At 38.3% G+C, this 16619-nt stretch overlaps 1 protein-coding gene across 5 annotated transcripts in view; it reads right to left on the bottom strand.

Moving 5' to 3' along the window:
* Window positions 1-101: 101 nt before the first annotated feature.
* The window catches only part of pls3 (plastin 3 (T isoform)), a 31538-nt gene continuing 15020 nt past the window's right edge, over window positions 102-16619 (bottom strand). For 4 of the 5 annotated variants that reach the window (XM_053235454.1, XM_053235455.1, XM_053235453.1 and 1 more), the window contains exons 3-18: window positions 13340-13503; window positions 12149-12278; window positions 11746-11878; window positions 11515-11596; window positions 11175-11340; window positions 10288-10430; window positions 9887-9913; window positions 7795-7821; window positions 7445-7540; window positions 4591-4786; window positions 3842-3920; window positions 3548-3665; window positions 2335-2468; window positions 2108-2231; window positions 1879-2003; window positions 102-1310 (exon numbers count right to left, since the gene is read on the bottom strand). In XM_053235454.1, coding sequence (XP_053091429.1) covers window positions 1178-1310; window positions 1879-2003; window positions 2108-2231; window positions 2335-2468; window positions 3548-3665; window positions 3842-3920; window positions 4591-4786; window positions 7445-7540; window positions 7795-7821; window positions 9887-9913; window positions 10288-10430; window positions 11175-11340; window positions 11515-11596; window positions 11746-11878; window positions 12149-12278; window positions 13340-13503 — 1877 coding nt within the window. In that variant the 3' untranslated portion in view covers window positions 102-1177. The remainder of the gene's footprint in view (window positions 1311-1878; window positions 2004-2107; window positions 2232-2334; window positions 2469-3547; window positions 3666-3841; window positions 3921-4590; window positions 4787-7444; window positions 7541-7794; window positions 7822-9886; window positions 9914-10287; window positions 10431-11174; window positions 11341-11514; window positions 11597-11745; window positions 11879-12148; window positions 12279-13339; window positions 13504-16619) is intronic. The other variant, XM_026940496.3, reaches the window with a different exon arrangement.

Genomic DNA, 16619 nt, shown 5'->3' with positions numbered 1-16619 from the left:
TTGAATTATTCAGTGAACTCCAACTCACACTCCTAACCCTTTGCTGCACAAAGAAATCTTGAGGTGAAATTTTTTAAATAAAATACTGAGATTAAGAAAAATTTTTATGAACTGGTTTATTTTCAGTATGCAGATGGTCAAGTTGCAAGAAATGTTTACAATGTTTTGGTCTTAATCATATGTCCAGTCAACATGCTCCAATAAATCCAGGCAGTTCCAGTTTTATCTCCCCAACATTAACATTACAGTCAATTCACAAAGACAAGTTCCATACTGAACCTCATTTAGCGTTTTATGTTCCCATTTTTTCTTTTTTACTGTCTACACAGCATTCGTTAATTTTTAAAGCTTTTGTCAAATTCCCAGGAGTGTATTGCTTTAAATAACAAATTAAAAAAAAGATTGTTCATGCATAGTTATCTTTGTTTGGATCATCCTTTTTTTCTATGTAAAAAGCACTCTTGCGTATACATGTACATGTACATAAGACACATAGTAAAATGAGATCATAACTATGGAATGTGTTAAAGCTTCTGCCTGCAAAGGATGTTTATGTAGTTCTAACTGCTTTACCATAAACTCTACTTATGTATAAAACGCTAGGAAAATAAGCATCTCACCCGATGTCTTATAAAGAGGCCACAGGATTATGTACTGCATATAGGCAATACTGCACATGAGTAAGGCCTTGTCTCCATGTTCACCCACGTTTTAGAGCAGTCAGATTCAAGATGTACATTTTAAAATGACACCAGTCACTCACGCACGTTCCTCCATAATCAAAAATGCAAATAAAATACACATGGCACAGTCTGACATGGCTTAGGTTCCATCACGGATATGTTTTGGTCATCTTGCATCATAAAGGTAGAAGGGAATGTACCAGTCGCAGATCTGCTGGAACCTTAAATCTGGTCTAGAAAAAAAAACAAAAACAAACCAAAACATCCCACCCTCCCTTAGCTAAATGCCCATTCCCATTTACAAATCTAACCCCAGTCCTGCCAAACAAACATGATTCCTTAACATCTGTTGCTAATTGAGTTTCTTTTTTCGTAATTGTTATGGCTAAATTATTCAACCTGAAGCCTTTCATCCAGCAAATGGCTTGTGGGTCAGACGTCGGCTTTTGATTGGCCGCAGCGTCCTTGCATTTTTTTTTTTTTGTTTTACATTTTTATGCCCTCTTCATTCCTCGACCCATCAGGCAAGCAAACACGGTCATGACCATTTTGGGTTTAACCTCCACCAGGTCGTCAGGCAGTGCATAGACACGCGCGCCGATCTTCCTGGCCATGGATACAGCATATCTGCAAAGGGGAGACGAGATGGGTTAGATATCAGCTGCTGATTTCTCAATGTATATAAACATCTAAAATATATTATTTCTTTTTATTATGAATTCAATATTCAAGTCCTCCTTTTCGTATCAATTCAGCCGGTACAGGGGTCAGTTTGGCCTGTCCACTGTCAGCTCTGGTGCATTACACATCACTTCACTCACTTTTTACAGACATATTGGGCGGTGTAGGACACCATGTTCTTTCCAATTATCCATCTGGCAGACTCGTTTTTTTTTTCTTTTCAAATTAAAAGGCATCATACACTCCGAGTCCATATCTCAGCTCAAGAGTTTTGCTCAAGGACCCAGCAGTGGCTCTTGACTCACATGCTCAAGTCACTAGCATAAAGTTTAACCACACACCTTAACCTTACTTTCCTGTCCTTGCATCCAATAATAATTATTTCTTGTCTTGTTGTATAATTGTTTGCCATTCTCGCACCTTTACAGTAACAAATGTTTTAGGTTGTACGCCTGTGCACATATACATCGACAGAAAGATGATGACTGTGCTGCTGTTCTCTGCTATGACTTACTTAGCATTGTCCAGCTTGTCACTCTCTGCCAGGCTACCAGTTTTTACTAGCTCGTAGTTGACACAGCCTGGCTGGATGGCATCTATAAGGTCCAACACTGGCAAGCTGGAGCTGATCTCTTTGTCCTGTAAATCAATTACAGTGTTGCTTAGAGCGCAGGACAAGACAAGAGTGGGTACAAGCGGAAATGTTATCTGAAAGAAGAAACGAGTGCTGGTTCAAAACATACCTTAAAACTTGAAATTTTTGTCTTCTTTCCTGCCTCTGCCAAAGTTTTATTAACCCAGCTGACAATGATGTCATCGTTCACCTTCTCTCCGTCTCCCAGGTTCTCGAGGACGTTCAGAGTATATCTAAAACCACACCACAAAATGAGCACAAGAATAATGTACTCTACTACTACTAAAAACTACTCTAAGCAGAGGGTGTATCCAATTAAAGTAAACAAGACTCTACCTCCTCATTAACTGCCAGACCAGAGCCAGGGTCAGAGTGGGGTTTCCATCGTTTAAATCTTGGCCTCCAATGCCCACCAGTGAAAATTTGGCTGCAGTTTTCCCCAGCTCCACAGCATAGTTGCAGTTCTCCAGCTGCAGTCACACACACGTACACAAACATATACATTTTCACATAAGCATTTATTTTGGCTTTCACTACAGCACTTAATTCTTAACTCATATTGGTCAGAAGATGTTGACAGTTGTGCTGGTCGTAATTCAAATCACAGGTTTATATTAATGTGCTCGTTCTAATACCTTATTGTTTCTATGGTAACAACTTGTATGGTGGACACTCCACATAATTTAAGATTAATAATAAATGGATTGGAAAAAAAGGTGTTGTTATTTTCCAAAGAAAAAAAAAAAGTATAATAGTTGATATGGTGAAGCTTTCTGTAAGGAGATGCTTATTTAACATTTATGGAAGGAGCGTTCATTGTCAGTGCTTTGTAATATCAGTAGGCTTTCCTCTATTGGAAAGTCTTTAGTATAGAAGACTTTCTGGTTTCTCAGTAATGTGACAAGTTGCACTTTTTTGTCTTATTATCTCACTTCATAAGAGAGAAATAAGAGACAGGAAGAACTATTTATAGCTGCTGATTTATAATGTAAGTTATAACAGGAACTAACTTGTTTCACAGATATTCCATAACTTGAAAAGTAACTATAAACAGTTAAAAAGTATGGTGTGCCATTCATTAATAAATTACTGTCAAATTGCTTTGGTACAAGAGAAATAAAATCTCATTACAATACTCATGTTATTTATTGGTAACACCATTGCAACACGCAGTGATTGATTACTTTCCTATAACAGCACACCCCATCATGTTTTCAGAGTGACAGTTGTTGTCCTTGACCAACAGTTATGAAAAAGATTAAGAAGAAAACATTTTTAATCAAATGTTAGATATGAGTAGGCTCAGATCATGCTGAAATTTTTTGTGCTTAATCTGCACTAATGATGAAAAAAGTACAGAGATGGCAAGACTGAAGAGGGAAAAAGTAGTAAAAGAGTAGTGACTTTTTAAAACTATTAACAGGCCACTAGAGATGTTGTTCAAAAATAAGGAAAAAAAAAAAGAATAAAACTACTTGACTTGACTAAACATGAAACAATAACACTGTAACAGGCCTAGTGTGCAATATCAGGAAAAGGAAATGGGTACCTTCTTCATGTTGGACCCGATCTTTGGGTAAGGGGGCTTGTTGACTTTATTGTTCCAGTCAACACGAACCTTGATCTTCTCATAGAGCTGCAGGATGACCAGGGCATCTTGGAGATCACTGGTGGGGGGGGGGGGAATCAAGACATCACATCATTCATAAAGCAGCACATAAAATTAGCTTAAAACACATAAAATTAACCAGCACAATTAAATCACTAATAAAGCTCCAATCCAGAGCTTTATTAGTGATTTAATTGCGATAATTTTTCACAACATCAGGGAACAAAGTTTTACCCGTATAGGTGGTTGACATGCGGGTTCACACCGAGTGAGTTCATCCAGTTTCGGAAAGTTCTCTCCTCTCTGGTTTCACCTGTAAAGACAAGAAAAACACCCAATCAGCTTAGTTACTGCTTTCTGTATAGTTTTAGCTTCATCTTACAAGCTTTCTGATACCAAGAGAAGAGAGTTTGTAGAGTGGGGTTGCACATTTCCAGTACTGTCTAGCACAGTTTGGTGATCTGTGTGCTTAAAGATACCTGATTCAACTCCACAGTAAACGACTTCATTTAGCACATATGCTGGAGCAGGGACATCACCAAAGTATGCTGAATTCTATGCTGGGCCTTGCTTAATTAAAAATAACCTAATTTACTGATATCAGACCCCAATTCTAACAAATATAGAATAGAAGAATAGAGAAGCTTTGGCTGTTTAACCACTAGATGGCCCCAAGACCCTTTTGAGCATAATAGCACACTTCAGGAAATGATCATGGTATTTGGCCACATTCCCATCCAAAGTAAAAGTCATATTCTCTGTCTTCAACACACCCTCCATAACTGCATTTAACAAGTCTATTTCAAGACGATGAAGAAATGTCTATTTTTAGAGCTTCGTTCAACTGCAAACTGCCAAATAAAAGTACTAGATGGTGCTTGGTTTGTAAAATTACAATGAAACTGCTATAACATGGTATTTTCATGGATCTGGCAGCAGTTGGGGGAAGTAAGGGAGTGGTCTGTGTTCGCCTCTTTTCTCACCTTCCAGCAGGCCCCAGTCGATGTCCTGGTTCTCAGGTTTGGTCAGTGCTGGATACTTGTTAAAGAGGTTGGCCACAAACGCCAGGTTAAGTTTGGGGTTTCCAGACACCACGTCGGCGGGTGTGACAAACTGTCTGCAGCCAAGTCTCTCAGCCTGCTGCAGCATAGCCTCTGCTCTTTTCAAGTCATCTTTCTCCTGAAACAGCAAAATGATAAAATGATTAATTAAAAGATTAGACTTAATTAATTCAATTACTAAACCTTTCTCCTATAGTTTAATTATGTACAATTACCAAAGCTTTGAATAAATACTTTTCTGTTCAAGGCTTTGTAAAGGCTACAAATTACTAGCATAAAATACTGATCCAACTCTCTGATGTCAGTCAGAGTTAAAGCCAATTTGAGAGAGCAAAAAGGTTTTCAACATTGCATAAAACCAAAGACATAAATCATGAATAAATAGTATTCTTTTTACAACAGTAGTGTTGATAACATTTGTCTCTTGGAGTGAAAGAATTCTACACACTATAACAATAACAACAATTGCCACATTAGAAGCTGATGTAAAAAAATCTGACCAAATCAGGTCTTTGTGTCGAGGGAAAGCAACCCAGCATGATGTCATCAGCTTTAGATAACAGTGTGTGCAGCATGAAACGGAAGCACAGGCATTGAAAAGGGAGTATTCATAGCAGACACACACAAACAAAGCTGGTGTGAGATAGTGGCCTTGTCTCTGGGTCATGTTGATCACAGTTTGACCCTGAAAAAGACCTGAGAACAACAGCGCCTTAAATTTAGTGTGAAAAGGCCTCTTTTACTCCCTAGTGCTGTCTAGACGCTGCTGTTTCCCCACAAGGGGGTTAAGTACATTCACAACGCATTGTGAACCTCTGAATCACCTAATATGAATCCACAGCGTGTTCTAAAAGTACCGGAGACATAGCCTTTGGGGGGGAAAAAAAAAATAAAAAATTCTAAACAGTAAATATGTGCATCTTTTTGTCTATACTCAGAGGAGTTTCCAGAGAACATTTACTTATGACGCTGGTCATGTTTTTTTTAATCGCACACAATTTGCCCAATCATTCTGCTGCCTTACAAAATTATTTTGTAGTCTAGTTTACCCTGATCCACCCGAGCACCTGCTATTCTTTAGAGCTGCATGATACATGGCATTTGGTAGTCTAATATGTCCTGCGCTATTCGTTTTATCTAGTAGTATGTACAGAAGTTGCACCATAGTGCTGGAGGGACATGAAGCTGTCCCATTGTATGCTTGTATATGGATGAGATAACCAACACAAAAGGGCTCATTGTTAATATGGTCAGTTGCCTAGCTAATTTTATAGGAGATAAACTGCACCCTGAAAAGAGAAAATATAAAATGTGATTTAGTGCCAAACATGAAGGATTGTTTAAAGACAGCAGATTTACAACCATTGTGTCTTGAGTCTTAGCATGAAAAAATATCCATTTCTGAATCTTCCACGTCTGTAAATATGTGTCTTTGAATTCCATTCTTTTCTAAAACTTTTCAGATCTCTGCCAGAACCCGGGAAGCCCCTTCAAGTACAACAGAAGTACAATGTAACAATAATGGACAAAAATTACAGCTGGCTTGAAAGAGATTTAAAGCATGTAAAAACGAAGCAACCGTCCCAGAAACAATGTGGATACAAACTTCCATATTTTGACATCATGTGAATGTAACAGGTTACTATGGAATTTCCTGCTATTCAATATATTCAATATATCGAAATATCTTTAAGCATGCTGGGAAGCCAGCTATGCAACACTCTGCTCAAGCGGGTTTGAGACCACATGGACAAAACATGCACAAAACAGCTTCTCATGAGACGGCCAGTTTGGCGACTGCAGCATTACCAGATGTGCTGATTGTGTCAGTCTTTTGCTGCAGACGGACATGCTATAAAATATATAGCATTAAGTCAGTTTCCCTGAAACATTCAGTCTCAAACAATATGGATGGAAAATATTTTCATGAAAATGTGGAGGAGTCCAGGACATGAGCAGAACTGGCCTGCACAGAACTATGTTTTTAATTCAGTGGCTCACCCATTATTTCACATTGCATGAAAACCACAGCTATCCAAGTGGAGCATGTTTGGCTTCTTTTTCCCTGTCAGGAGCATTAACTTTACTTCAAAAAGTATTTTCCGGGCATCAAAAACAGCGTACAAGAGTTCTTTTTCAGGAATGGAGCACCACGTGGAGGACAATAACGAAGCTTATCAAGCAATGTCATTTCATCAGTGCAAACTGCTGGGATTAGCATGTGCTGAGAGTGTGCATTTCCAGTCACAGCACAGACTTAAGTGTCCATTAAATCGTTAAACCTCTCCTGACCTAAACTACGCTGTCACACACCCCCACTCTGCTTACTGCTGAGCTAAGGCTTAACACTTGTGTTCAAGCTGTGCTCCTCTCAGATGGTCCGATTGTCTGCCAGAGCCTTACAGGATCCCCTCTGACACATCAGTGCTCGAAATAACCCCCCAAAAATTATTTATCATATTAAAATAGTATGATAAACAATAAAGAAATACAGATAATGATAAGAATATGGTGCAGGTTCTTGCCCTGATACATAGATCACTTTTAAAGCCTTAGCTCTTGCCCTAAGGTATTTGGATTCAAATCTGCAAAGCAATGGAACATCAGGCAAAAACAAAGAGATAAGCCAAGGTATTTGTGGAAAATCCATTACAACCCCTACATGCATGAAGGAATTCAGAGGCAAACAGTTTTACATCTGTTTCTGTCCCAAGTTGCTTATGCAAGTAGATGACACAGATGCACATACAAAGGCATACTGTAAAGCATGACTTACATTGAAGCCTGCCATGCTGATGTCAATGCGTTCCTCGTCCTCTTTGGTGCCTTTGGGTGCAATTTGGTTCAGGAGGTGGAAATAAGCCCTGGAGTCCTACAAGGTTCACAAAGAATAAAAAAAAATCAAGTAAAATTATTGACTTTTCACATAGATACAACTTTAAAATTTATAAAAGATACCAAAATCCACAGTGAAATAAATAAAATTAGAAAAGCATGGGTAACTCATGAGCATGCTGGTATGTCCTGAGAAAGTTCAAATTCAGAAAACAGAATGTAATATGCCAAAAGAAAAAATAAGTCATGCCAAAGTGAATAACAGTTGGCTGTGCATTTGGAAAAAAGTACCTTCACAGAGTTTGAGAAGTCTGAGAGCTGAAGCATAGGGAAAGATAGATAAAGGACAAGAGAGAGTTCCAGACATAACAACATTGGTCCATTATTTAGTAGTCAAGATAAGAACTAATCTTACAATAATAATGTCTACTGCAGGTTATGGTATGATATACAACTTAGTTATCTTAATAACTTTGCATATACACCCGGGAATGAAACGAAAAAAGGAAGTGTACTGAGTCATATAACACATCAAACTATAATCACTGGAGTTGGTAATTTTTCTAACATAACACTGCATTCTCTAAATGGAAAACTGTTTTTTAAATCAATCTCTCCATGTTCTCCATGTTTTGATGTCATACCTGAAGCCAACACAGGAGGGAGTGATATGCAACAAACATTTAACAGTGGCTGGCTGATGTACTGAGAGGGAAGGAGTGAAAGGAAGAATAAAAGAGAAAGGGAGGAGTAGAGGCACATACAGCAAGATAAAGAGGTGGAGCATGAGAGTGCTGAAAGCATTGCTGGCTGCCAGACATCATGCTGCTTGACCTTATTGACCCGTAAAGGCTAATCCTGAGATTGGTCTATAACTCACACTGGCATCACTACACATGAGGGTGAGCAAAGATTCTTTTCATCAAGCATTAAAATGAGAGTGCACCCTATCTCTCCCATAGGAAAATTAGATACAGATTAGGGGTGTAACTGAACAGGAATACATTATTCGGACTGAACAGATAATGCGTCCTAAACGAATATGAATACAGATGTGGAAAGTAAGTAGACCATTCTTTTTGAGAAAGCTTGCCAGCTTTAGGGACTAGGATCCCACCAGATTTAAAAAAAAAAAAAAAAAAAAAAAAAAAAAAAAAAAAAAAAAAAGAAGCTGTGCATGGTTTTTAACTGTAATGCTGACCTTTAAAGAACAGCAGTGGAAGCTTGTGGACCCCAACTACAACTCGGCAATAAAGACTCGACTAACCTTTCCTGTGCCTGAACCTTTTGGGCTAGAAATATTTCTTCTCATTTCTCAGTCAGTGGTATGCATTTCATGGAACATGTCAACCCTGCTCACGAAACTTAAATAAAAAGCAGCTTTTGCTGTGCTCAGAGCTGCACATCTCTGCTGGGCTCTCCACAGAAACAATAATTTAATTAATTTTTAAAAATATCGTAAAACTTCTTAAATGATCGGATTTAGGTCGTTCTCCAAAATGTCCTCAAATAATCGTTCTCCATCATTACTAAAAGGAGCTCTCAGTACATAAACAAACGGTAGTGCTGCACAAAATATCTTATTAAACTCTCAATTTATCTCAATTTATATCTCATAGCAATTCAATTTAAAAAAAAAAAAAAAAAAAAAAAAAAAAACAGTGTAAATTCTGCAGCATTTGCACAAAAAAAAGAGCTCCACTATTCCTTCTTTTTCACTGTGAACAGTGACTGTACACGGTGTACCATATGACAAGAGGAGGAACTGTCAGAAAGCTAAATTGTGAGTGAATTATTAAATGATCCAAATGCCCGCTTGCAGTGAGAATGCATTTGTCCTAAATAATGTTTAATATGTACCGAATATTAAATTCCCAAATTACTAAACAAACAATGACTGAATCTATGAAACGAATGAATGGAGCAAGTTATTTATGGCTGCATGCTCTGTCTGGCTCAAAACATTGCCAGTGATGCATTACGCTTATCAAGACCTTCACATTTTTACTGTGAGTTGCTATGTGCAGAAGAACAGAAGCTAATTATTTAACCAGTCATTTTTATCCGGGCTGCGGCAGTGAGAGCGGGAGATCCTTAGCTGCTAGCCCCCCAGGGGATAGGGAATTTAAATAATTTGTTGAATTACGATTTTATTTTTAAAAATCAAGTAAAATTATTCACTTTTCACACTTTTATAAAATATACCAAAATCCACAGTGAAATAATGGGTAATGGGTAAATAATGGGTAACTCATGAGAATGCTGGTATGTCCTGACAAAATACAAATTCAGAAATCAGAGCTCACAGAATGTAATATGCCAAAAGAAAAAATAAGTCATGCCAAAGTGAATAACAGTTGGCTGTGCATTTGGAAAAAAGTACCTTCACAGAGTTTGAGAAGTTTGAGAGCTGAAGCATAGAGAAAGAAAGATAAAGGATAAGAGAGAGTTCCAGACACAACAACACTGGTCCATTATTCAGTAGTCAAGATCCATGTCAGTGGAATGTTTCTCATATTTTAAACCTACATCTTTATCAGATGCAGCGTGTATCAGCATCCTTATTATGTTTCTCGTTTCTGATGTTACCCATGACCTCATAAGTAAAAGTTTCTCCACTGATAAGAATAAGAGAAGGAGTTTATTACTATCATAACTTCATAACCCACTGTGAGGGAGTTTGTTGAATAATATGTTGAATTATGATTTTATTAAACTACTACTTTTTCATGTCATTCTGGACAAATATTGTTTACAGGTGCCTGTAATGACTGACTGGTTTACCTTAATATCGGAGCTGAAGTTGTTGATTTTCTGCCAGCCGGCGTTGTGCAGATGGAAGTTTGCCCATCGCAGGAGCAACTCCTCTGGGGAAAGTTTCATCAGATCCTCCAGAGTCTCACCTTCCCGGAGCAATGCTGCCAGTGCTGGGAAAGCACACACATGCACATGAGTCAGCACAATTATGTAAACACACAACTTAAACACAACCAGCAGGCTGAAGGAGCTGTGTATGTATAAACATAAAATAGGTAAAACATCAACATAATAGTTTTCTACAGCATCCCAGAACATGAATGTTATATTATTATCTGCTATTTTAATACTTTATATATACACACATCATTATCACTTTTTCTTTACTTATACTAATCTTCTTGCACACAACCATTGTTCTTGATTTTTTTGCATTCCTTGTCTTCGTTTGAATGTATGTAATCTGACATACGAACTGGGGTAATCTAACACAGTACCGTGTCAGTGTGATCAAATTTACACTGTTTATACAGAATTATATGAGCGCATTCTTAGACTACTGGATGCCCTGCAACAACACAGATTAATATATGCTTCTCCACCAAGTAACCTAGCCCCACCCTGAGAAGAGTGCAGGTTTGACTCCAATCCTGCAAACCATGCATTACTGCACATGTTGTACTTAATGCAAAGCTGAAGCCTTCCCTTTCAATCAGCAAATCAGATAGAGCAAGCTTGTCTGAAATCAATTTATCCTAAGTATGTGTCCTGCAGCATTGATCAAATTCTTCCTTGTATTTAATCATTTCCTCCTACACAGAGACACTGTTTGTCTGAATTCCTGGCCAGTGGCATCAGCCTGCTTTGCTTCTGAATGGTGTCAGTTTCTGGTCACCGGGGGAAATAGAGCTCACCCTCATTCCTGCTGAGCTCGATGTCTGCAAAGAGGCCGATCTTGATGATCTGCCACAACAGGCCCAGCACCAGATGCGGCTTTCCTTCACGCAGATCCAGAGCGCCGATGTTCACCACGTGGCAGCCAATGGCTGAAGCAGAGTTCAGCGCCAGGTTGAGGTTCTCCTGCATGGAAGGAATAAGGGATTGGTTTAGGAATGCTGGGTCCATAACCATGCACTAGAATGCAATCATTATTTGCCAGTTTTGCTAAGCAGACAGCAAATTTTTTTAACATCTATCCCTTAAAAATCCCCTAAACAAGGAGTGCAGTCATAGAAACAACATAACAGCACAAACCTGTGTTGTGAATGGTGTCAGTTTCTTCTTGTTTATTGTTCTCTCGTCAATTGTATCGGGGACAGACAGGTTGATCATTTTACTGGTAGGAGAACAGACAAAATTTCGTAAGTTTTCTTCCAAAAAAAAAAAAAAAACACCTAGAATCTCTATACAACTACAATCGTCTAACTGTACTCCATTTGAGAATTTCTTTTCACTGTATTAAATTGATCGTCTAACTGGACTCACCACAGCACGATGCCATCACCTACAGCCTTGAAGAGGTCGTTTGTGTTGGGGTTCATGGGCAGCACATGCTTGCAGTCCAGGTCTTTCTCCAATGCAGAATTGATCCAGTTCACAAAAGCAAACCTCTCCTCCTCTGGATCACACAAAAAAAATTATGAAGAAAAAAATTATACACAAGAGGACACACAAAAGGTCACTCGTTTTCAGCTCAGCCAACCAAACAATGTTCCAAATATCTTCAAGAGGCCAAAGACACACAGTTCTTCTCTAGTACTCAGACATCAAATCTAAAGGTCACATAAAATTATCTAGAAAAGTTAGCTATCTAATGCTACAGCATAAGTGTAGTATTCAGTATAAACAAGTCTGCTTAGCTTTATTTTAAAAAGACAAGAGGTTTCACCTGAGTAGGAGTGCTGTGTGCCTGCACTGGACAGTTCTGATGTGCCCCCGATGGCCAGGATGCCCTCTTTCTTGTTGATAGCATTACGGAAGGTCTTTGCAATATCACTACTTTTAAGCTCTTGGAAGATCTGCACAAAAAGCATAGAAGAAAAGCAATGCAAGTGTGGGCTTTGTTTGTGCTACAAAATTGCTGAGACATTCAGTTGCCTCTGTGTGACCCTTTCAAAATTACGCAGCCAAAAGTACAGCTACACCTTTTTTTTTTTTGCCACTCCCGAGCAATCGGCATGGACCCAGTCAGTTCCAGGTGGAAACAACAGTGAAATTGTGCTGATAGCAACTGCAATATAATCTCCCCTCCCCACCCTACTGACTGTCCCAGCAGAGTAAACAAACACTGGGGCATTGACGAGGAAAATCTCCATTAGGCTTCACGCGTCAAGAAGCCTGGAGGAAGGGCATTGCCTATTTCATAGCACAGAGGGTCACACAAATTTGCAGTCATCTCTGCTTAGGAATTTTGCACCAAGACGATGATGATGACTCAAAAGTGAGTGACTGCACACTTCGTCTGAAGAGTGTTAGTCAGAGCTTCTTATAAAACTTGGAACCCTATTTATAAAATGATTCATATGCATATTATTCACATGACTTCAAAGAAAATAATCCAAAGCAAATTCATAAATTAAGACAAATAAGACAAGCTGCTGGACAAAAGAAATGGAGCCCTATAAAACAAGGTAGAGTTGCTGTGTGTCTATGGAAGGCAAAGCACGATCCTATGATGTATTAACAACTTGTAATTTTTCAGTTAAAAAGGTCCTCGATAGCTAAGAGCTACTACATATAATGCAGGATCCATGGACATCCATGCAATTTAGGATCATATCTGATACAAACATTATATAAATGAGGACCATGGTAAATCCTTTTTTCCCACCATATTTGCTCTAGTTCAAAATACATTCACTGTCTAACCCAAAAGCCGTTTTGGGGTTCAGTGAGATTAGTTTAAAGCATATGCTGACTCTGCTAATCAAGGACTTAGCACAATAAAGTCATCCCTCTGTGCTGTATCTGTCAGAGACTTCAGATAATATTAAACATCTGCTCAAAAATAATTACTATTACACATGACAAATTTTCACCTTAGGCATAAACAGTGTTTAAAGTAGCTGAAGCTACTTACTGAAACAAATTCATCGAAGCTGATCTTGTTGTCCTTGTCTTTGTCCCCCTCGGTCATCAGCTTCTGGATGATCTCGCGGACTTTGTACCCAGGAAGGGGCAGGTTGGCCTCTTTGAACAGGTCGTGGAGCTCGTAGTCATTAATGTAGCCATTACTGTCCAGATCTGTAGAGAGATCATTCAGGCACAATGATTTCAGTGCACAATTTAGCATGTTAATCTGAAGAAGGCCACTACAGGCTGTGTCATTTGGAATGCAGCCATGTTTACAACACGGTTTATTAGTCAGATAATTAGTAAGATCCACCCAAAAGCAATTACAAAACTATCGATTTTACTATTCAGTTAATCCATACAAGCTGTTCCACTATAGCAACTCACAAGAAAGCAGAGTAGGAGGAAGTGAAGCTTGAATCAAGCCATGTCTCCTGGGATGATTTAAAGCTTTCATGTGCCCACGCACTGCTCCCAGAATATTAATGTACACATAGGAGCATATAAAGCTTTGCATAAACTAATAACACAGATCCTCATTATTCGAGGTGTCGCAGAAAGGGTGCTACTTAGCTAACGACGTGCTATATCATACAATATTTTAAGCTTATTCTTTATTGAGCTAGCTGTATTCAGAGGTTATTCGGAGTTAACCTCTTAACATGAATACACTACTTTATTATACAGCACTGACACTGAAATATATATTTAAATACTTCAAATATTTGTGACTTCAATATTAACTATAACCCTAATTAAATCAGATACCAGACATGATGAAAGAAATGAAGCAAGGAAGGAAATAAAAATCAAATCTCTCATCAAATGAAGGGATTCTTTTCATGCCTTAAGACAAGACGAGATTTTGTCAGGCTTCATATAGACTGTCAAATGGACATTTTTCACCAGATGCTGTGGCACAGCTTGGCTCTGCAAAATAAACAAGAGCATTCTGTTGCTATTTGCCCCAGCAGGTGAGTCATGCTGAGTTTGGCTTCTTATTCAGGTAGCATGTGGGCCTTTTTAAATAGATTTTTGGGAAAAAAAAAAAAAACTGTCCCATAATGGTCTCTTTTCTACTGCTACAAAAATCTTCATGTGAAGTGTTGACTATCTACCTTTCAAAGTTTATTTCTCTTCTCTCTTTTTAAGAGCCAACAGATATTTATCCCAAAATCATTTCATAAGCTAAAGCAAGCTAATGCTGCTGTATACCCTACCTAGTGCCCTACATAAGGTAGAATATAATGGTGTTGTAATAGAATATAATAGGGTTTAACGGCAATACCCTATCTATTGCCCTACATGCATATAATGTTGACCAGTGACTTGGTTGAAGGATGCATGGCTCTCAAATGAAAGCACAACAAGCACTAATGAAACCAGACTGGCTTGAATCGACTGATCTGGGAATGACGCAGCATCCTTTTGTCAGGCATTTTAAGCGCGAGCTACAACGGTGCACTGGGCTGTATAGATTAAACATCTCGGATCAGCTTTGTCTTTACTCAGCAGACTTCTCTGCCAGGAGAAAGATTGAATCATGTGTCAAGGCACAAAACGTTATGTCCACAGTATCAAATTCTAGAATGTTTTAAAAGCAGCAAAAATCAGAAATCACAAAAGCACCAATGTGGATGTAGTTGGACACCTAGCGAAATCTACAATTCCAGTCGGTATAGGCTTTACATGCATGTGCTTGGAGAAAAAGGCTATGCAGTGAGGTCTAAACTGAAGGGAGGGCATGGACAAAATGAGCAAGAACACCACTGCTAACACTGTTTACAGTGACCTTAAGAGGACATTACTACAGAGATCATGTTTAGCTAGAAAAGAAACAAATCAATGCGCTTAGTGTTTGGATGCTATACATTTTTGCAGTGATTAATTATTTCAGGGGAAAAAGTAAAAAAAAAAAAAAAAGTTAAGGAAAATATAATCAGAATGTCACATTTTGCTGACTAAATTCATAAACATTTAAAAGCACAGTTCAGTCTTTACTTAATAGGGACTTGGAATAAGGCACTGGAAACCACTGCAGTGTTTTTTTCCCCTCACAAAATCCACTCGAACTGCCTAGAAAACACACATTTTTCTGTATTTTGTAAAGTACTAACCAACAGACTTCCTTTAAAGAAAAAAACAGAAACACTGGTCTCAAAGTTTATTGTGACCGCTGCAGCCCTTCGTGTGTCTCGCCTGCTGTAATCATGGTCCCAGACGTAGAAGCACATGGAAGTATTTATGGTTGGGGTGCATTGTTAATTCTTTATTTACATGGGGCATAACACACAACAGGTCAACACACACTATTCAACATAGTTAATGCAGACTAAATTCCTTTCACATTACATTGCTAACTTTTGCTCACAGTCCCTTTCAGTGTTTTTTTTTTTTTTTTTTTTTTGGTAAGAGGAAAGAAGGTGCTGCTGTTGTTAGGGTATTTTCCCACTGTTTGTGTTCAACGCCTGGAACAGCTCCATTCTCTCCTACAGTAAAAGTGAAATTAGGATATCCCAGGACAAGGTGAGAGACATGTAAGGTTGTGCATCACCTAACAGAAACTATCAGAAAGATGCATGTCTGTATTTCTCTTAAATACTCTCAAAAACAAACCAAAGTCATACCTGTGAAAATATCTCTGTTCGCCAGCAACGCATTTGATTTTACCCAACTGTCAATACATTTCAAAAAATGTGAGTTTTAAATGGATATCTCCTCTTGGATGGCCGAGTATGATTACATAGACTCATGGTTGTGTCAAATGTATTAACATAGCGGTGAAGTCACAATTTTCTAACATTTTTTCAGCACTTCTCTTTTTTTTCTTAATTTGATTCGGGGAGTCGACCTGCTAAGTTAGAGAGCTGGAGGACCTTAGAGATGGCAGGGGGTCATGGGAGCATTTCCAAATTGCATATTCACATACAAGTAGTAACTAGGTGTGGTAACTAAAATGTAGCTGTTATATTTGTTCTTGATATTACGTTAAGACCGTAGCATGTATACTGATACATGGACAGAGCTTCGTTTTATTCAAGCATCATGCGCAACCTCAGCGAGCTAACTACAGCCAAATGAATGCCTTTATAAGCAACTGTGTAATATGCATATTCATACATTTTGTGATATCACCTTGTGCATAGTCAAGGACATGGTGAAACTTTAACTTTTTATAACCCTACCGCAACCTGTTGACAGTAATTTTATGGACATATATATCTGTTCTACTGTGTTGATGTTTCTTTTTTAAGCACAATTAACTGTCCTCAACTAAGTCTAAGCTT

This window comes from Pangasianodon hypophthalmus, chromosome 7 (assembly GCF_027358585.1).
Source record: "Pangasianodon hypophthalmus isolate fPanHyp1 chromosome 7, fPanHyp1.pri, whole genome shotgun sequence".
NCBI lineage: Eukaryota > Metazoa > Chordata > Actinopteri > Siluriformes > Pangasiidae > Pangasianodon > Pangasianodon hypophthalmus.
The sequence above is the reverse complement of the archived record's forward strand: the minus strand, read 5'-3'. Positions and strand labels throughout refer to the sequence as shown.